At 38.9% G+C, this 20,220-nt stretch overlaps 3 protein-coding genes and 1 long non-coding RNA gene across 5 annotated transcripts in view; 2 read left to right on the plus strand and 2 right to left on the minus strand.

Moving 5' to 3' along the window:
• Positions 1-746: 746 nt before the first annotated feature.
• tmem59 (transmembrane protein 59) lies at positions 747-4,200 on the minus strand. 2 transcript variants are annotated; one of them, XM_018677941.2, is made up of 8 exons: positions 3,982-4,200; positions 3,639-3,744; positions 3,303-3,403; positions 3,066-3,218; positions 2,888-2,960; positions 2,042-2,165; positions 1,786-1,903; positions 747-1,487 (listed from the first exon to the last, which is right to left on the minus strand). In XM_018677941.2, exons 1-8 carry the CDS (start codon positions 4,135-4,137, stop codon positions 1,335-1,337), a joined length of 984 nt encoding a protein of 327 aa, XP_018533457.1. In that variant the 5' UTR covers positions 4,138-4,200; the 3' UTR covers positions 747-1,334. The 2 variants fall into 2 exon arrangements, with proteins under 2 accessions (XP_018533457.1, XP_018533458.1); XM_018677942.2 differs by having other exon boundaries at positions 3,309-3,403; positions 3,982-4,199.
• A 903-nt stretch (positions 4,201-5,103) lies between these two features.
• On the plus strand, positions 5,104-7,641 carry tceanc2 (transcription elongation factor A (SII) N-terminal and central domain containing 2). The gene is made up of 4 exons (XM_018677939.2): positions 5,104-5,580; positions 5,667-5,808; positions 6,237-6,430; positions 7,086-7,641. The coding sequence occupies exons 1-4, from the start codon at positions 5,482-5,484 to the stop codon at positions 7,272-7,274; spliced, it is 624 nt and encodes a 207-aa protein (XP_018533455.1). The 5' UTR covers positions 5,104-5,481; the 3' UTR covers positions 7,275-7,641.
• Positions 7,642-7,658: 17 nt separating this feature from the next.
• Positions 7,659-11,280, minus strand: cdcp2 (CUB domain containing protein 2). The gene is made up of 6 exons (XM_018677938.2): positions 11,214-11,280; positions 10,616-10,963; positions 9,773-10,114; positions 8,604-8,957; positions 8,140-8,318; positions 7,659-7,997 (listed from the first exon to the last, which is right to left on the minus strand). Exons 1-6 carry the CDS (start codon positions 11,278-11,280, stop codon positions 7,692-7,694), a joined length of 1,596 nt encoding a protein of 531 aa, XP_018533454.1. The 3' UTR covers positions 7,659-7,691.
• Positions 11,281-14,908: 3,628 nt separating this feature from the next.
• Positions 14,909-20,220, plus strand: part of LOC108884199 (uncharacterized) — a 54,423-nt gene continuing 49,111 nt past the window's right edge. The window contains exons 1-3 of the long non-coding RNA XR_001960999.2: positions 14,909-14,938; positions 15,157-15,219; positions 15,361-15,485. This is a non-coding gene — a long non-coding RNA (uncharacterized LOC108884199). The remainder of the gene's footprint in view (positions 14,939-15,156; positions 15,220-15,360; positions 15,486-20,220) is intronic.

The following is a 20,220-nucleotide window of genomic DNA, read 5'->3' on the forward strand; positions in this document are numbered from 1 at the left end:
CTTAAGGTGGTTATGGTGATTGCCTTATTATCTAATTTTGAAGTCCTGTTTTGAGTATATGTTGGGCATTCCTAAATTACTGTGTTAAATCAAATTACCACAAACAAAAAAGTAGGGCGGTTAATAGGGGACCTTCTAGCAAGTAAATCCACCCATGAATTACATCCTTCATGTGCTGTGTAATTGTTGCTTTTCTGACATATCAGAGCAGTCCACACAGTCACTGATGTGATCACATGCAGAAAAATGAATAGGGGAGATCTGATCTGTCATCAAATGAAATTAGGGGCACATTATGTTGAGTGAACATGTAGTTCTGTTTTAGAGGATCAGACCTTTCTATTCAATACGCAGTGGTAAATAAGTTGTCTGATATTTCATTATTGCACAATTCTCAACTTGCAAGCCCTCAATCAGTTCTGGAGGCCATTGAAGAGATCAGAGTGATAAAACAGCCACTGTGTCAACACACTGAAAGCCAGTGCTTTTCTCTGCAGTCTTGCATAAACAACTGAAATACACTAAATCAGTCTTAAATTTCAATCGTGCTAACAGTATTCACCAGAGGTTTGGGTGTTCTGGGGAACTTGCTAAAACAGAGGAAGGAATGTACACACTACAATGTAGTAATAGAAAGATGTGAGTAAGATCTTACAGCTGTGTAACCTGAACAAGGAACATGATGTCATACTGCAGTTAACCCAGACCTAAAACTTGTACTATTGTTGAAAAAAGTCACACTCCTGTCAATAACTTCACTCCATTGTATTTAATTCTGATCCATCATCATGAGAACAGACAACAGTGAAGCGGGAAAGACCTACTGCATGTATCGTCACTATTAATTAAGATCAAGAGCATTTTATTGTAAAATTCAATATTATCTGGAAATTACTGCAGTAGAAACATGAGAACAATCAGGGAGAGTCTGCAACATAAGCACAATCTATTTTAGGGTTTGGGTGAAACCTGTTATCAGTTCAAGTCACAAACAGTTCATTTAAACATTATTCAATAAAATAAGTACACCCACAGAGAGCTAATGCACACATGAAAATTGGAGAAAAGCCCAGATCCTATTTGATTGGTACTGCCAACACTATACTATAATGCCTCATTATACCAATATACAGAAAAAAAACACCTTTCCACCACTCCAATTTTAAAAGCGTCAAAGGGAGACGAGACACCTGTATCAGTGATACAAAATGTTCTGCAAGTAGTTATTCCTGTTTAGACCACAAGAAGCTCAGGTCTAGTGCCATAGGATAAAAATCAACTAAAGATTATTCATATAGGAAGATGTCCCTTCTCTGCTACAGCTGCTTTGGCTTCTAGATGTTGGACTGGCCCAGGTTCACTTTGGAAGGGAGCGGCCCGGCCTCTTCCTCTGGCCCTTTGGAGGTGATGATCAGCAGGGAGGATGCTGGGTATGGAGTCAGTTTTTGCTCCTTGATGTAGTCCCTGTCACCATAGATGCTCAATTTCTGAAAGGCAAAAACAAAACAACTGTTGTTTTGGCTTTTAATGTTTCACAACCTTAAATGTAACTACAAAAAGGTAAAGGCACACCAACACCTCTACAAATACAAGTGAGCTTTAGAGGTACTGGTAATAATAAATCCAATCAAGATCAATTTTCTTAACAAGTGCTTTACAGACAAATCATATATATATATATATATATATATAGCTGACCAGTCGTAATCAACCACAAGACAAAAGACAAAACTACAGCACCCTGAAATTACTTTTTATGTTAACCTCAGACAGCACAGAACTCACCTCTGCAGGTACATACTGGTCTACAGCAGTTGCCACAGTGGCACAGCAGATCCAAATCAGGACCAGCACAGACAGGATCAGAGTTGTGGTCAGGATCCACCCTGGTAGCCAAGGGTTCCTGAGAAGAAAAGTACAAATGTTCAGCTTGTGTGGCTCCATTGGGAATACATCCTCCGTAATGTTAATGCCATGCTCTAAAAAGTAAGTTAAACAACTGAACTTCCTTGACAGTGTAGATAAATGTGTGCTAATTAACCTTGAGAGACAGCTGAAGAGGTTGTATTCATCATCATAGCTGTGGTCGCCGGTCATATCTCTGTCCCTCTCCTGGATTAAAGTGCGATGGTATTCTTTGTAAACTGGGCTGCTCAACCCAGGGACTACAAATGAGAGATAAAAGTTTCTTAAATATGCACATATAATCTGTTTATTTCCTTTGTTATATTAGAAAACTCATGGATCGTGTTTGAAATCTAACTGTAATGTATTCTTCTCATCAGCTACTGTGAAAAGACTTAAACCAAAAATGGGTTTCTCTTTTAGTAGTTTATATTGCATGACCACACTGAGCCTCCAAGGCCATTTGCTACTACTGAATATGTAAAAGAGGTCACACGCATACAGTATACTTTAATTTTTAAAAAGGTGCAGTAATTTTCTAAAACTACTGCGTATGGTAGATTCTAGAAAACATTACTCAAAAGCACAAAGTAGTGCTTTTGTTGAGAATATATATTATATCTATATATATGCACTATACACTACAATGCACTGCACTGTCCTCTTTGCACCAATAAGTATTAATGGCAACAGGATGGTGTCTGTGGGTTTGACCAAAAATAACATACAGTGCCCATGATCATCATAATGAAGGAACGGGTTACTCGGTGCAACTATGTGGCTCATTTGTATATTTTCTGAGAAAACAATGGAGGTCTGTGGTACAGCAGAATATTCTATCAGGTTCCGCCTACACAGAAAATACTTGTAAGGATACATTCAGTGTTGATTTTGGTTTATTTATAAAATTCCTTGAAAATAAGAAAGGTAGAGAATATCACTAGCTTTATCCTTTAAGTGGAAAATTGTGTGGAGGGCTTACAGCTCTTCTGTGGCTCCTCTTTATCCTCTTTTTCCAGTTCAAACTGGGAGAAAAACTTCACTTGTGGTTCAGTCTGTTAAACAAAAACACAGAACTGGGGTTAAAGTATAGGATTAAGTGTGTTTGCATACAGTATGTAAGATTAGATAACCTATTTTTTCGCTGCTCACTACTATACCTGAAAAATTACAACTTTGCCATCATCAGCCTGGAGGTAGAACGTCCATGTGGAGGTGATAAAGCTATGGGCCTGACTCATTACATCATCCCAAAATCCTCTGACCAGAGTCAGGGGGTACAGCAGGTGAATCCTAGGCATCATGGCCTCCAACTGAAAAAACGAGCACAACTGAATACATGGGGTTTTTTTTAACATTAGGAGATCCTTAAAGAACACTGAATGATTGTTACGTACATGTACCTGCTCATGCCGTTGCTCTGCAAATGGGAGCTGGTTCTGACAGCCCAGGTTGCACGCATACTGCTCATCAGACTGTGTGTAGGCTTCACGACAGGCTGCGGGAGTTTGGAGGTGGTGAGAGATAACAGATGGTAAAACAGGATTATAGTCAAAGGACAAAGAGCTGTTTAGAGCAAGCTACCTTATTATGGAATTGAATGTGTAGACATCGGGCTGATTATAGGCATTACGTGCATGGGCATTTGTTTATAGCTTTACCGTAGGCGATTACACGGATAACACGCCATGTCTGCTGAATTATATAGGTCAAAGGCTTAGTGCATAACTCACTTGATTCACACTCTGATTTGGTCTGATTCAGATCTTCACTGTCACGAACAAACTGACAAATGGAGAACAGACGGCAGCCTCTCTGACAGGCATAGAGTTCCTCCTCCTGTAAAACAAACAAGAGGACCAGTTGAATGCCTCGATAAACAGCATCCGTGAAAGATGACGAACTTTCCACTTATATATTAACTAAAATCCCCACTTCGCAAACAACATTGTTTTTAAAAAACTGCGTTATAACAGTGTGTTATAGTATACAGGCCCACTTTTGCTTCGCTAACTTACCAGCGTTAGGTAGCTAACGCTTGCAGAAATTACTTTCCTCAGCGAGATGAGTACTCACCCGTGGATACGTGTGCAAACTGTATGTCATTTCACATGATTTGTGACAAGATGCGGTGTTGCCCAAAACGCTGTCGAAAACATCCGAAGATGCTGATGTGCGAGACAGCAGGACGAAAAATCCAAAAATATAGACAAAGGAGGAAAGAGTCCCCATTTTGCCTGCGAAAACCTAAACAAACAACACGCTTCTCTTCCTCCTCCTTAATCGGTTTGTTATCTCGCGAGACTCTTCGCACATATTTTGCTATGTTTAGGTGTTCCTCGTAAATTTCTCAATTCCACTGGCGGATCTGATAACACGTTTAAATCCCGTTGATAATCTATCAAATAGATAATCTATTTTTTTTTAGAACTATGCCTTATGGCCAGACCCCGTTGGAAATTACTTCTGTTAACTTTTATTGTTGTTTATTTTATGTCCTCCAATTTGAAGTACTTTCAAATCAAGCTGTACAAAGGTGCCCTCTGCAGCAGCAGAATGCAGAATATGACTTTGACAATATTTATGCATATACATAACAAAAGGTAAGCAACACAGACAGTAATAACAGTTATAGCGTAATCGAAAACAACTGCATTAGATCATGAAATACATCATTTGTACCCCCAGGTTCTGACACAGTTTCCTGCACTCCAGTGGTTTTGCTCTCCAGACATGAGTTCTAAATAGCAATGCAGAGTAGGATTTCACCCAATAAGAACTGCACCTATGTGCTTGACTAAACAGGAGCTGTTAACTTAAATTCAGTAACACTGGTGAGCCTGCAAATAGGCCAAAGCATTTGTTTGGCACTTGGGTGAGGATGTGGGATTAGACTGGTGGCAGTGACACTGGTTAAAAAATGCACTATGAAACTGAGACAGACTTCTGAGGAAGAATAAAGAGATTTAAAAAAAAATGTATTTCACCGTGAGTCATAGAACAATGAAATCACATTATAACAATTGTGTTTTTATTATTGCTATTTTGAATTATTTTACAGTTTATTGTTATTATTATTGTTTATTTTATTTTGCTGTAGTTATTCACGTTTATTTTATTTTATTTATTTATTTATTTATTTTATCATGTGCACTTAAGTAGGTCCAATTTCCCATCGTGTTGGGTTGGATCCACAGAGTTGCCTGTTATTCCGACAGAACATAAAGGCACCATTAGCCTACTATTTACCATAACCATCCAAGCGATGCTAGCTTTATCAAACAGAAGATTTGTCGTAGCTTCCATTGGAAAGGCAACTATTAATTGGTGGAGTATGGACGAATGACTTTATCCAAGCTAGCAATGTGTTTTATATTTTACATTTCAAGTGATATAGTTAGCTAGGTAACGTCAATCAGGTAACTGCTAACAGCAGTTAGCACTGGGTGTTTCTGGACGCTCCCTCTGACCTGAACATCCAAGTTAAATTTACTGGATCAGCCTTTACTGTTTTAGTACCACTTGTGTGTCAAACCTTAGCAATCCATTTGGTAGTGTCCTTACTTGTGTTTGAGGATGGACAAGTTTGTAGTGCGACTTCCAAAGGGGGAAACACCTATAAAATCGAAGAGCACTGAAAGGGTTTACAAACAAACTACAATTGAATCTTTACGGGTGAGCCATCAGTCATACACGTAAATGATAAGGCCGACTATTTGACAGTTTTATTGCCATATCACTTGCCCTTGTGTTTCTTACAGAGGGTGGTAGTGATTGAAGACATCATGCGCTACAAGTCCATGTTGGAGCTGCCAGAACAGAGCAAAGACAACCTGCTGACTGCCCTGACAGAGCTGAGCAAGAAGATCCCATCCAAGGAGGTGCTCAAGTCCACTAAAATAGGTAGGCTGGAGACCTTTAATGATAAGAACCAACTTTCTGCAAGGCTTTTCATGGTATTTTACAGTTGGCCTCGGTGGTTTATGGCATGTAGATATCTGCACAATGCCTTCTTGATTAGAGAAGCACACTGCAAATATATATTGTATATTGAATTAGCATTTTATTACCTATTTGCTTAGGCTGTAGATAGGATTGCAGAGTAACCAGGTCAATTTAAATCCACATAATGAACAGTATATATAGGTTGAACATACTGTATGGTTATGAGTCCCGAGTTGGCTTTCACTGCATTATTACAGCAGCATTATTGCTCAAAACAGTAAACAACTGTCAAAAGTATGTTTACCTCATACATGCCAGGCCCATTCTCAAACTCACAATATTCAAATTATTTAAACACATAATAAAAACCCCTCTGTTCTTCAAAGGTCACACCGTCAACAAAATGCAAAAGCATCTGGACCCCGAGGTGAGTTCAATGGCGGCAAAGGTTTACACAGACTGGAGGACGTTCATCGAGGAGAATTCCAATAAGCCATCTATTGAAGTGCGCTCCGACAAACAATCTGAAGGACTCAGGAGCAACGCTAGAAGACTAATGTCCGAAGCTCTGGAGGTGAAGGTGAGGAAGAGCGTATCAGTGAAGTGCTGTGTAATGGCTAAAGCAGTTGTGTTCTTCCCCTTCTGTTTATTCCATTTCCAATTTCCATGTCACATTATCTTGGTTGTGAAATTTTTGGAATATAAATGAATGTCTGTTAATTACAATACATGGTAATTTGTATGAATGTATAAAATCTAGCTCAAGACACGTCTTGCTTTTTGTTTATGTATGGCATCACAACATCACATCAAACACATGAGTTGCAGTTAAATGCACTTTAATGTTTCCTTCCCATAAGAAAACACTGTATGTTGTAGATGTTTAAAGACTTTTACCAAATCAGTCAGACCCACAGAAAATTCAGCATTCATTATTCATGCGATAAGCAGCCGCTCTTTATTCATTGCTATTTAACACTTTTTAATTTGTATCTTCTTGCATTCTAATAGTAAAAAAACTTTGCAAAACTGGCTTTTCTCCTAATGTTCCTCAAAGTGCAGTTTGCTGGCTGCAAGTAATTGACACCTGGCATTTCCTTTTTAAGCTCTGTCCTATTGTTTGAAAACCTGCTTATCTTGCAGCTGTTTGTTCACTGGCTGAGTCATTCCTTAATATGAATATGAATTTTAAGTAAAGCTTGTGTTTTATTCTTATTCTTTTATCTAACCTACAGGAGGATTCTGGTCTTATAGACATCATCGAGAGAGAAGTGTTTCATCAGAGTTCCCGGTTAGTCAGCAGCTCATACAGAAGGACTGTTAGAGCGCTGGTGTTTGCCTTCAAACACAACCCTGAGATCAGAACTCAGGTGAAGGACAAGACAATATCTGTCAATCAGCTGGTTTCTAAATACAAAAAATAACTAAAAATGAATAAGGCTTAGCCTCTGCCTGCATATTGAAAACTTCTGGTTTATATGAAATTTATTGAGGTTTTTGATGCACACACATTTTGTGTGTTTTTTTTAATTATTATTTTATTTTCTTGATTTTCTGTAAAGAAGATACAAAATACTTTTTACATTTTTACATTTTGTGGCACATCAGAAGCCTTACACTGTTTAACTGTGCGTAATTCATTGTCAAGAATGTACAATTTATTCTTAGTGATGATGATAATGCTGTTCTTTGTGCTGGAATCATGTATGGATTTTTTGTTCATAGATGCTTTTTTATATTGTTGGTGAACATTGTTATAGAAAATATGATTTTAAAATATGACAACTTCAACATTGGAGTCCTTTCTTTGATGGATAAGACTATAGGTACAGTAAATATGACTACAGCAACACCAGCCAAACAATAGCTATTGCCATGAGAATAACAGCCAGAACACAGATGCTTATGAAGACAATATCACTCAAGTCATGAGGCTCAGCTTCCTGCTTCCCTGCATCGCCGCCGCTGTCATTGTCAGTTTGCTGGGCCTGTTCCTCGAGACGACGCTCCTCTGCTGAAATGATGGACACTGATGCTATCTTCCGCAGGGCATCGCACTGCACCTTATATTCTTGCACACTCTGCTGCTTTCCATCGGAGAAATCAATGTAGAGTTTGTTTACCAGCATGGTGATGTTCCGATCTAGCTGTTAAGGATCAGGAGTTACAGTATTAATAGAGACAAGGCACAAATGACTAACACAAATCACTGTCTTAAACAGCTAACTTATGGTAAATCACTGCTTATTGTGGTGTAACAATAAGTGACATAAGATTGTGGCTAGTCACCTGCCTAGCAGTACCACAGTTGACAAACTGAGCCAGTATCTTATATGCGGTGGCTGTTAACTGGGCTGCACAGGTTGGGTTTCCTAGGTAGATGCTCTCACGGTCCAGCTGAGGTAAGGACTGCTGTGGTATCAAGATGGTGAATTCTGATCTTGTGCAGCTAACGTTTACAGGAACCACTTGGATTGCAGAGGAAAAAAGACAACATGACATATTTTTAACATGACATATGACAAAACAACATAGAAAAGAGTTGTTTGTAGAGATGAACATTTAGCATTTTAGGCAGTAACCACAAGTATATTTAGCTGAGATTTTGACTGCAAACATTGTAGGCAGTGGGGAGTTCATGACTTAAACCTACAGCATTCACAGAATAAGTAAATTTAGCATTCCTGTAGATTGTAAATGTGATTTTCTTTTATTCTGGAACTGAATAGGATGCCCACATACTGAACATTTACCTCCAAGATAAGATGCAGAGAATCCTCTGTGAGCTTCATTTCTGTCTGTGCTGAGTACCACCAGCAACTTGTTAGCTTTTGAGATGAGAGATGGAGGGTGCTCTCTGCCACACCAGCGTCCCAGCAGGGTGTCTGTCTGACTGTCCCCATCATAAACTGCTACAGAGTCATAGTCGCACTCGTCTGACAGACTGTTGCGGTCCTCCATGTCCATCACAGGGAAGAAGAGCTTGATGCGGTATCCAGCTGCTAGAGTGATGCTCCAGTGACAGTTAATGTTGTTTGGATAGACGCTGGGGAAATGTGGACTGCTAAAGTTGCCACTTACAGCTGACAGCACTTGCTGGCACTCACCTGTTAAAAGTGCAGTTGATCAAATAAGTTAGTCAACTTTATTTATATTAATCTACTACAGTGTGTTCAGTCTCATTTTTGCCAGGAGGTAAATGAGGAGATCAATACCACTTTCAGGTGCGTATAATAAATGTGAAGCTATAGCCACCATCTGATTAGTTTAGCTTAGCACAGAGACTGGAAATGGAGGAGACAGCTTCCCTGGTTACTGTGCCTGACCAAGATATAATGAAATGCCACTTTTAACTTTTTAACACTACAAATAAAACAAACAAAATCTAACTTTCAACTGTATTGAACTCTGGGCTTTGCTTCAACCACTCAAGGGCTTGTACATTCTTGTCTGTGGCAGGGACGGTGTGATGAGTTCTGCTGTATCCAGTTTCTTTTGAGGATAACCAGCAGAAGTGTTCAATTTTCTTTTCATCAGATGACAGGATCTTTTGTGTCATGTTCCAGGTTTCTCTTGCTGAAGTCAAATGGATTTTTCCCCCCAACATTTTTATACTGTTCTGCAGATCTATAGCACTTTACTGCAGATGTGTCTTCTGATTTCATGGTAGATTTTCTGTTCTGAATGGATGAATGACTAGGAGTTTTGTGTACAAAGGTTGCTATATGTGAACCCAAAAGTCTGACAGCGTTGGTGACATTGTTGGTAACTGACCAAAGTCCTTTTTTTGTTTTTAATTCCTGCAGTTACACCAAAAACATGGATAATTGATAAGGTCAAATACTGAAAGCAATTAGCATATTGATGTGTTTATATATATTTATAGTTTATATTTGGGGTACAGCTATTCAAACCTTCTTACCTGAGTAATAGTAGGCCTTGAACCCCCGTCCCCCAATGTTGAAGTCAGACTTGAAGACTACCAGAAGCTGGTTGGAGGTGGTGACAATGTTGGGAGGTTTATCTGCCCCACAGTATTTGCCCAGGTGGCGGTGGGTGACTGTCGGGCCATCAAACAGGGCGACAAAGTCAAAGTTACACCCCTCATTGTTTTCCAGCTGGAAATCCAAGAAGGCCAAGGTGACCACACTGGTGTTGGACACGTGGATGGCCCAAGAGCAGTCTGCGTTGTTGCTGTACTCCTGAGGGTAGCCTGGACTGGAGATTACACCTGACAGGCCAGTGAGAACTCCACCACACATATCTGGAGAGGACAAATATACATCTTACATTTTTCTTTTTGAAAAGGAGTAACACCACACGTGATGTCAGTCGGATTGAGAACCTGTAGAGAGGGTTGTAAAGAGGACAGTACTGGTAAACTGAAAGAATTTTATGAACTTTATGACATAAAGTGGACAACAACAAGCATTTACATGTAACACTGGAAGCACAGTGGTTACTCATTTTGATGTATCTATATAGTCAACTATCAGGTTTTCTGTGATCTCCTGCATTATAGCACCTAAACATCAGCATGCTAACATTATTACTGTGAGCATGATGATAATGTGAGCTGTGCCTAAGTGCACCCTCACAGAGCTGAGTGTGTGGCTGTAGGCTCTTTGTCTTGTTTCTGTACAATGTTTTGTCGAGATCTCCTGTGAGGTTTAAAGTCAAGAAGTTTAGCTAAAAGCTATGACTTATGGTATTAGGCAGTTAGCCAACTGACCCCTGTCTTATTGCATCAGATATAACAAGTTACCTTTTCTGTAGCCAACACTGAAGCCCCTGTAGGCCACATGGCGGTCTGAATGGAAGATGATGGACATGACATTCCAAGAAGAGGTGAACTGAGGTGGAGAGATGTCACCACAAAATGTCCCAAGGAGGTTTCCCTCATCCTCAGATATGCCATTGTAGATCTTGATGTAGTCATAAGCACAGTTGGCATGGTACTCCAGATCAAAGTAATGAAAGGTGAGGAGGACAGAAGAGCCCTCTGCTACCACAATTAGCCAGGAACAGTCAGTGTTGTAAGGATACAGGCTTGGGAAGTTTGGACTGGAGATATTGCCAGACGGAGCAGAGAGGATTCCTCCACATTTGACACCTTATAATTGCAAAAATTGTTTTATTACAGCTCAGAGAGTGGAGATACCGAGCAAAGGTTATTGCACTTTCCTAGCTCACATATTTGTTTGACTATCTCTCTAGCAACCTGATACAACCTCTGAAAGTGTATTACAAGCTGACATTGAACAATTGAGGCCCAACTTTTGCTGTATATACAGTACCTGGAAGATAAAGCACTCCTATCAAGTTTAAGCTTTGCTCCATCAAGGTAACAAATAGCAACTCACCTTTTTTAGAATCAGCCTTGTCAACAACCAGTAGCAAATGAATCAGTATAGCCACCCTGAGACTCATGTTGTTATTGTTGATTCGGCTTTTGTCACGCCTCAGCTACAATACCAGCAGACACAGACAGCAGCAGTGTCAGAGCATACAGCCTTGAGACATCAGCAGTGGTGCCTGTAGAGGTAATAGGACTTTGAAAAATTTATCCGCAGCCTGAATGAGGAACCTGACACCTACCTAGGCCACGCTTTGCCCTCTTTGCTAAATTTTAATGACTGATATCCAATGAGCATGAGTGGCTTGTCAGGACACTGTTTGGAGAGATGCTATGCATTTTTAATGATGGTCACACACACACATACACACACCCTGAACACCAGCTGTGAGTGGAGTTGATAAAAGAGACAGGAAGAAAAGAGAGGTGGATGATCACATTTGTCACTAATATAAATGGCTTCATTAGAACAACATTAAGGAGAGAAGATCCCAGAACTACTGATGTTGTGGAGTAAGGGAGAGTGTGCACATTTCACTTTTCTTGGGTAAAAGTAGCTTAACACGACACAGTGACATCAACATCTTACCACTGAATGGGAACCCTGATGAAGAAATACACAGGTTGGACAGGACAAAAAATTATCATCTTAACTCACATAGAGCCCATAAGTTCTGGTTGAAAGCTCCAAAAAAAAACTGTTGATGATGTTTTTATATTTTTAAAAATATCAACACCACAGTGGAATAATATTTCATTTAAGGTAGCCATCTTGCATTTAAAATTGACTCAAGTAGTAAAGCTTTTGCATCTTACTGTACATAAATATCAAAAATAAAAGTACCCACTGTAAATGCTTACCCCTTGTTATTTCTGTTATCACTGATGGGCACACAGTATTTGTGTTTGAGTAGAGGGAAATATACATCCTATATGGTCACAGGTTTAAACCCACAAGAATTTTAATGCGGAATGTGGCCTATATTAATTTTTCTCAGTGCATTATATTGCATAGTTAATTAACTACAATATACATGCTGCCATCCAATAAATATAGCTCATCAACAAGTACAACTCTATGAAATAAAGTTGAGTTTAAGTATTAAGTTTTTTTTAAAGCTTTATTTCTTATGTGAATTTCAAATGTTCCTTTACAAACTACAGAAATAAAACTATAGACCGTAGAAGTGACTGCATTATGAGTCCTAAGCAAGGTCATCTCTCCTAAAGATGCAAGCTTTTCTAATGCAAATTTTGTTTACACTCTGGTTTCAGTTTCTGAGAGGAATAATGCAATGACTCGCAGACAGAGATTTTGTTGTATTTGCCAAATGCCAATCATATCCCATGGCTCATTCCTCTTGGTTTGGGAGTCTTATAACTGAATAGTGCCGACACATGTAGACAACAATAATCCCGACTCAATGGAGTGTATAACAGACAGGGAGATAAAGTACTCTTAGTAAAAGCCTATTCTGCAAATAAATGTTTGCTATTCCAGCAGTGCTGTGAAGGCAGGGCTCTCAGAGTGAATATCTAATGGCTTTATTGAGAAATGCTAATGCCTAAAGATACCTGCTAGATGGTGCTGTTGCACTATGAAAACATGGTAAAAATCATAAACGGCTTTTAAAAAGTCATGCCATGCTCTAAGCTGAAATAAATAAGAATGTGATTAAAATCAGTCAAGTGGTTTTCACACAGTGGTTCCTGGAACTAAAATGAACCGCCTTGCCTTTGAATTTTAATTCTGTCCTCTCTGAAAGCTTGTCATTGTTCAAGGATGTGGGCACTGGGCAGTGCTGAAATGTGTTTCAGAAAGATATCGTTTGTTTAGAGCAATTAAATCACCTATTAGCAAGTAAATACTCAAAAAACAAATAAGGTTGAAATTGTTGGAAAATTCCAGCAGAATAAAGGGGAACCTCAGTCAAACAAATAGCTGCTTTTTGACCTGGGATGTCTCCTGGAGCTTAATTGAATGATTTTAGTCCAAAAATATATAAAATTATTAATACTAGACAGGATTTAGCCAGTTGGCAGGTGAGATTGCCTGTGTGTGTTGATGACAGCTGTGGCATCTGGCATCTTTTGATCAAAGTAGCCAGAGGGCAATTGATGTGAGTGTTGATATTTGTGTGCATTTAGAAAAATTTAAATAAAAGGTAATCTGCTTACAAAACATCTTTTTCCACATCAAGGCAGATTATGTTTGACTCTGCTACGGGTATAGAGGGACTGTGGGTAACTGCTCACTCTGATGAATGTTCTCTAAAGCTCCTGACAGTCAGGAAGAAATGAGATGAATATATAAACACATATGTCACAGGACAATAAAAAGTTAATCTTTCTGACACAGCCTGCAGCTTGGCAGAACATCCCCGCACCATTTCTAAGTGTATGCAGTGCTATATGGTTTTGGTTGGCATGATTTGTCTGTTAATATTTTTTATGTATTCTGCAGAAAGAGCCCAAGGATAACCCTGAATCAACTTATGCTTCATGTAGTTTAGATGTACATGACAACATAGTGTTTCATCCATATTTTTTGCAATGCAGTAGGTTGAATTTTTGACTCTTGTTTCTGCTCTTTTGAGTGCAGGCTGCACTAAAAGCTCATTTTCTAACAACCAAGCTTTACTTAATGACATTCAGAGTATTTAGCATTAATCAAATTGCTACAGCAATGGAAGCAATGTTTATGCAGTGGTGGACCAGCCAGACTGAATGAATACAGAGGAAACATTGCTACAACCTTGTATTCCCAGCTGGTGCTCACTTGCAGCCAGAAATGTTGTTGTTTTGTCTCCCTTGCAGTGATTTTGTTAACATTTTCTCTACATTTCCACCTTCTCTCTACCAAGGACAATATTGATATGTCTTTGCACTGCCAATTCAGGGAGCTCACATATTGGATTATGGACCATAATGAGCTAAGCCTCTTTCTATAGTTATGAGGACAATGAAATCCATTTTTAAGCTCAAGGAACAGAAAAGAGAAAAGATCAGCTTCCCTTATCAACTGCTACTTCTGCTGCCCTCACTCCACCACATTAGTACATTTGTAACAATTGTTATGATACTGGTTGTTTTTGAGATTTTTACTAATTTAATTGCAATCAGGGTGAAAATGAACGTAAAGCATAACAGAAAATGACCACAGAAACAATATAAAATGCAAGGAATGAGACTCTGTAAAGTTGGTGCTCAGAGACTTAAATAGCTGTCTTAAATAATGTTTTGACTTTTTGTGTTTTTAATTGCTCTGTATGAAAATATTTTTTCTTATAAAACAGCATAGCATAGATAACACAAATTAGCTGTCATAGCCGCAGCAAAGATAAATTATCTCAAAGACTGAAGAATATAAAAATGTAAAAATATACAGTAGAGATAAAACTGAAAATGTAATTGAGAGAGAAATGTAAGGCAAGCTGAATGAATTTTAAATGATTTTCATTCATTTTTATCAACATAACTAGGATCAATGTAATTTCTTTCCTTAACTTGAACCAAAGTGTTTTTTGCTGTACAAGAAAAGAAAAAAATAATTCAGGAGGCACTATACTAAAAAGTATAAAATCTGGCAAAAAAGTGACAGTCCGTCAAATCAGTTGTAAGAGAAAAGCACAGGTGAAACTGGTGCTACTAATGATGGTTCTGTTACATTTAGGTGTGTCAGTAACCCTTGTCAGTGCGCCACCATACACAGTGGCCGAGCCTCAAAAAAAGGTAAAGCTAAATGGTTTGCAGCCCTGACTGATCTCATTAATTAGGTAGCACCTGTGGTTTTCGTACTGCGTCATGGTAAAATGTGAACGGAAAAGGATGTAAATGAAAAATTATTTGTTAGAATATATCAAAACTGTATTTATTTCGGTCCTCTGTTTGTTTTTTAACAAATCGTTTTGTGTTTTCAACGCCTTCGGTTTGCTTTTGTAACTTTTGAGGCTCCGTACAATGGCGGTCAGCAATGCGAGGAAAGAAGCGGAAGTCCAATTCGGCAACTCCAGGTTTGCTGCGGTGCCCATTTAACATATTCTACTCTCTACAAAGTGCATTTAACGCACTCCTTGCATTGTGGTGGACTTTTTAAGCCGTCAAACCACAATTTTTGATACGTTTTCGTTTACTCTCTTATGGACTTCGCGCAGCTAGCATTACTGAAGCGAGCTAGCCTGAAAGTTCATTCGTGCCACTTCCCGAGGACTTCGTGGAAGAGTAATTGCCGTGGCAGTCGCTGCAACACGGACTCCTCCCAGTTAGATGCCTAGCGAAGGTAAGTGTTTGCTGCTTATGCTAATATCATGAGTCAGATTTTGTGTCTTTCTTCCACTGGTTGTGCAAATTTTTGTTTCTTTTTTCCATGGTTTCATGCTGTTGTTGTATGAGAAGGGAAAGAATAACAATGTAATTATTTTCCTGTAATGTCCTTAATGGGAAGCCCAACATAGAATTTGTTACAGAGGATGGGTGGTGATCAGTGGTTGCTTTGTATTTGTTAACATCAAAATTACACAAACTGCTGAGCTCCTGTTCTGTGGTTTATATCTCTGCTACACTCAGCCACATTGAACCTGCAAACTTGTCCTGATGGTCATGCTCCTTATCAATACTCCATAACCTTTCATAGGAGAAATGGGCTCCTCTCAACCATGAATTTGTGTGTTTAATGGAATAGTTCTGCAGCATAGCTGATGTGTTGGGTGTTCAGACTGAAAACAGCATGTTGCGGCACGTAGCTGTGAAATGACGGAATACGATCCAGGAAGGTCTGCCTGAGAAATGGATTCATGAGTTTGAAGGCTAATCAGATGCCAAAACACTGATCAGTGGCTTAAGGAAAGGTTTTGCAACTTGGTGAGAATCATTTCATCCCCTCTGTTTCACAGATTGCAAGGTAAACATTAGAATTAACCCACTCACATTTTAAAGTATCTATCTGGAACGTGTCTTGCTTGCATTTGAATGATTGACACGGTGAGTTACCAGATGATGTTGAGCTACTTTGAGCTTTATTGCCAGATGACACTGTTTTTCTGCCTGAGCCTTCTGCGTTGGTATTCCACTGGGTCAATGCACTGGTCTCATTGAAAGAAAAAATGGTGGCTTGTTTTCCGTGCAGTGCTGACACAACAGCTTGCTGCTGTATATGAGATGGCTTGTTTCCCATTTGCCCACTTCAAAACACATCTCTTGTACATAGTTATATTGTATACTGGCTTTAACTATAGCTGTTTTCTTGCACACAGCCCATTCACATAATTCTTTCTCTGTAATATTTGCTTCATGGGAAGTTCAACATGGCTTTTGTCAAACACACATGGTAGGTAGTTGTCAGCATTTTCTCCACACACGCTATACTCTGCGAAGAGTTAAAGAAATAATGTAACTCAACTCAAAGCAATATATTTATGCAATGAATACAAGGCAATTCACTCATAGCAATTTCCTTATAACTGGCTTTGGGCCGAGTTCAGCTGTACCTAGGCTGAAATCTGTGAAAATGTGAGAATTCTCATGAGCACAACCTGTTGTAAACATAATGGCAGCCTTTCTACTAAGACCAAAAACTAAGTTTCAAACCTGATATCCCTCCTAAATTGATCGACAGGCCTTTTCATACATAGACACTAGACAAGTTTGTAATGTTTGCTTTTTTCCACATCATCAATTCATTATTAATTAGTTCAGCTTTGCTAATTGTGCAAATGATTTTGAAAGGCACAGTTTGAGATGTAATTTTATCAGTGGCAATTGAAGTGTTTCTGTATAATATATATCACAGCTTTTCATAGAAAAAACGCATAAAAGTATAGCATCAAAATGAGAGCTCTATTAATCAATTCCAACTGAGCCGTCTAGACCGCTGTGTTGTTTTGGGCAAAAAGCGACAGCATTTTAATTAATCATTCACATAGTGATGCTGCAGTGTAAATACTCCAGATAACACAAACTCAAAGAGGGGAGAGAAGAGCACCCTGGCACATAAACAGAGAACAATTATGGCCCTTAGCAAAAGCACTTGATTAAGCTGTTTTAGTACCCTTTACTCACTGGGTACTAAACATCTGACTCATAATGCATCAGCTATATCAGAAGATCACTTTTGCTATGATCTTGCGTGAATATTCACACAAGTAATTAAAAGAATGGAATGATGAAGTAGATGGAGACAGGAATCAGTGACACAGACAGCTCAGCTACTTGATGACGAATTTGAGAGCAGTGACTTGAAAATATCACTTGTCATTTGAATAGCATTTGAAAAAAAAATCTTTTGAGAATAGTCTTCTAATCCTTAAGTCTAACCATTTCATAACAGAAAATCAACTGCTTTGGCCATTTACGTTTTAAGTGCCAAAAAACATTTGTTTATGTACAAGTGACAAGGTCCTCTTGGCAGCTATAGGAATTATGACTCTTGTCCTTTGGGGACAAAGGAGGAAATGTTATGGCATTGTTATAGAGCCACAAAGTCCATTTAAGGAGATGGTTGGTAGGTGGATGGACAATAAGTGCCCCCCCCCCAACCATAACCACAATTATTCTCTAATCATTACCAAAAATTGTAATGGTGTTTTTCCAACCCCAAACTCTAACCCACTGTTTTGTCATATGAGCAAGCTGTTTTTGAAACCATTATCTATAATGGTTATAGAAGGCATTAATAAATGCAGTCATCCTGCCAAAGTGTCAAATCAGAAAACACTTACATCTGTTGTTTTGGGTAGCATATTTTGTTTTAACTTGTGACTGACTTAAATGACATGTGAGAGGATATACATTTGTTTGACTACTGAGAAATTGTGACATGATTCCATGTATTGAGTTATTATTAATGCCATAAGGACTCATATCTGGCCACAGTTTTTCTCCATACTGCTGACTCTTTTAGCCTTGGTAGCCTTTTGGGTCTTGAATCCGCTCGTTGCTTCCTGACAGATGGCCTTGTGTACCAGTCATTTCCCAGTTTGTGGGGGGCACCAGCTGTATGTACAGACTGGGCCCATGCATAATACCCACTGTGTACTTTTCATTCAACAATCATGCTATATTTAGTTACAAATAATGTGAAGTCTTGTATTGCACCACAATATAAAAACCAATTTCACTAGGCATAGTACCTGATAAAGGCCATGCTGGTCGCGTTCCATCTGACTAGTTTACATAATGTTGTAATCTGACAAAACAAGCTGGTCAAAACACAGACCAACCTAATTATTCTGTGACATTTCTCTCCTTAGTATAAGACGTGGCTTTGTTTAGCAAGCAAAGTGTAACCCATGAGATGCTTGCGTTTACAGCAAAACAAAATGTGTGTTTGTATGAGATACCAATTCAAAGTACTCTTGAGGAATAATCCACCTTGCAAGAATAAACAGTTGGAGATAATCAACCCCATATTGAGAACTAATGAAAATTCTTCTCAGGAGTCCTTTGGACATTATGCCGACCAGTATATTAATTGTTAGGGGGACAACAGCAGCAATAGAGATAGAGGGTTAACAGCAATTGGCCAGTTAGACTCCTGGGATGCATAATAACCAATTACTGTGATTAATAGGGGTCTAATTAAATAGTCTCCCTCCCAAACATTGCCAGTAATGTCTTCATTGTAATAAAACAGAAAGTATATATTATTCGCTCTTTCTCATGTTTTATTACTCCTATGTTGTCCATATTTGTGAATCTCGGTGTTGTGGGTGGATCGTCAATACTTCTCTCATAAGACATTATCATTACTTGCATGCAGACTGATGGGAGTGTGTTTGTGTGTTTCTGAGTGTGCATGTGATTGTTTGTGCTGTGTTCCCTCATCTATCAGTAGGCTGCCCTTCTCTGATGGCCACTGAAGCTCCATTAGTACCCACAGTCCTGATTGATGTTGCACAATACTGTGTTGGAAGGCTAGGATTGTTGTTCTGAACCAGCTACATGCTTATTACAACACCTTTTCACCACAGCTATGCTGATGTTGAGAGGCTGAGATTTGCATTGATGGTGAGCTCAGCAAATATCTAAAATTATTTACTTTTCAGGAGTTTGTTATGCTGTGCTGTGTCTCCAAGTAGGAATAATGTTTTTGAAAACAGGGAATTTTAGTTAATAAGGTGTTTCTTGAATGAATTTAAAGAATAAGCTTGCATGTGAAACAGTTCTGGACCCTGACTGACAGACTATACAAGCTACCCTGATTCAGATGATTCAGAGCTGTTAAGTGGTTACATTTGATCTGGAGTATTGGTTCAAATGCTGCAAACTTGGTTGATTGAACTTGATTGGAGGGATTTAAGCAGTTATTTTGGGAGCTGTGACAGTCAAGGTCCACTCCCCTTATGATTTTGCATATGAGCTATCTAAAACAACATAAAAGTGATGCATTTTTCTTTTTTCAGCCTGAAAGCCCATTGATCAAACAGAATCAAATTTTCAACGTCTGTGTTAAACATCCTTGATCCGATGGCATAATAGGTGCTCTTAAAATGAAAAGCTGTGAAACACATAAATTGGTTAGTTTATGAGATCAGACATTGATATGGTTTCCTAGATGAAAACACATTTTTTCCATGTGATCTCTCTTCCTGCTGTCCTTGGTGTCTGTGTCAGCAAAATTGCACGTCTTGAAAAGTGAACGCTTGAGTTATGTCGCTACTTTTCAATATGGCCTTTGAATTCCTGTCTGCATTCATTAGTGGGAAGCAATGGCACCATGAGAACTAGGGCCAGCTGCCAAGACATCCATGCCGCGAGACAATGAGGGAGATTGCCATCTCTGTAGCCGGCTGATGAGTACACAATCTCTTTGATTTAGCATTTGAAACAGAGATGTAAAACTTGTAGCCCGCTGGACTGTCAAAAAAAGCTGAGCTAAATCACTCAAGTTTGGATTTATTTTATGCCAGCTTTGCTTTTGTTCCTTCTACAGTGGCTCATCGTTGTCATTATCAAGGTCATAAATGAATCAGGAATGGGACTGAAAATAGTTATCACTTTGTCTTGTGTCTGAAAAG

Source organism: Lates calcarifer, linkage group LG4 (genome assembly GCF_001640805.2).
Source record: "Lates calcarifer isolate ASB-BC8 linkage group LG4, TLL_Latcal_v3, whole genome shotgun sequence".
Classification (NCBI taxonomy): domain Eukaryota; kingdom Metazoa; phylum Chordata; class Actinopteri; family Centropomidae; genus Lates; species Lates calcarifer.

What these genes read in the sequence shown, in the direction of transcription:
- tmem59 (XM_018677941.2), bottom strand. Translation starts at nt 4,137, where the DNA reads ATGGGGACTCTTTCCTCCTTTGTCTATATTTTTGGATTTTTCGTCCTG. An exon ending in CAAATCAGAGTGTGAATCAA is followed by an intron (nt 3,404 to 3,638) that starts GTGAGTTATGCA and finishes AAACTCCCGCAG; the next exon opens with CCTGTCGTGAAGCCTACACA. An exon ending in ACCAGTATGTACCTGCAGAG is followed by an intron (nt 1,488 to 1,785) that starts GTGAGTTCTGTG and finishes TTTGCCTTTCAG; the next exon opens with AAATTGAGCATCTATGGTGA.
- tceanc2 (XM_018677939.2), top strand. Translation starts at nt 5,482, where the DNA reads ATGGACAAGTTTGTAGTGCGACTTCCAAAGGGGGAAACACCTATAAAA. An exon ending in GCTCAAGTCCACTAAAATAG is followed by an intron (nt 5,809 to 6,236) that starts GTAGGCTGGAGA and finishes TGTTCTTCAAAG; the next exon opens with GTCACACCGTCAACAAAATG. An exon ending in CCGAAGCTCTGGAGGTGAAG is followed by an intron (nt 6,431 to 7,085) that starts GTGAGGAAGAGC and finishes TCTAACCTACAG; the next exon opens with GAGGATTCTGGTCTTATAGA.
- cdcp2 (XM_018677938.2), bottom strand. Translation starts at nt 11,280, where the DNA reads ATGAGTCTCAGGGTGGCTATACTGATTCATTTGCTACTGGTTGTTGAC. An exon ending in CAGTGTTGGCTACAGAAAAG is followed by an intron (nt 10,115 to 10,615) that starts GTAACTTGTTAT and finishes TGTCCTCTCCAG; the next exon opens with ATATGTGTGGTGGAGTTCTC. An exon ending in CAAGGCCTACTATTACTCAG is followed by an intron (nt 8,958 to 9,772) that starts GTAAGAAGGTTT and finishes CACTTTTAACAG; the next exon opens with GTGAGTGCCAGCAAGTGCTG.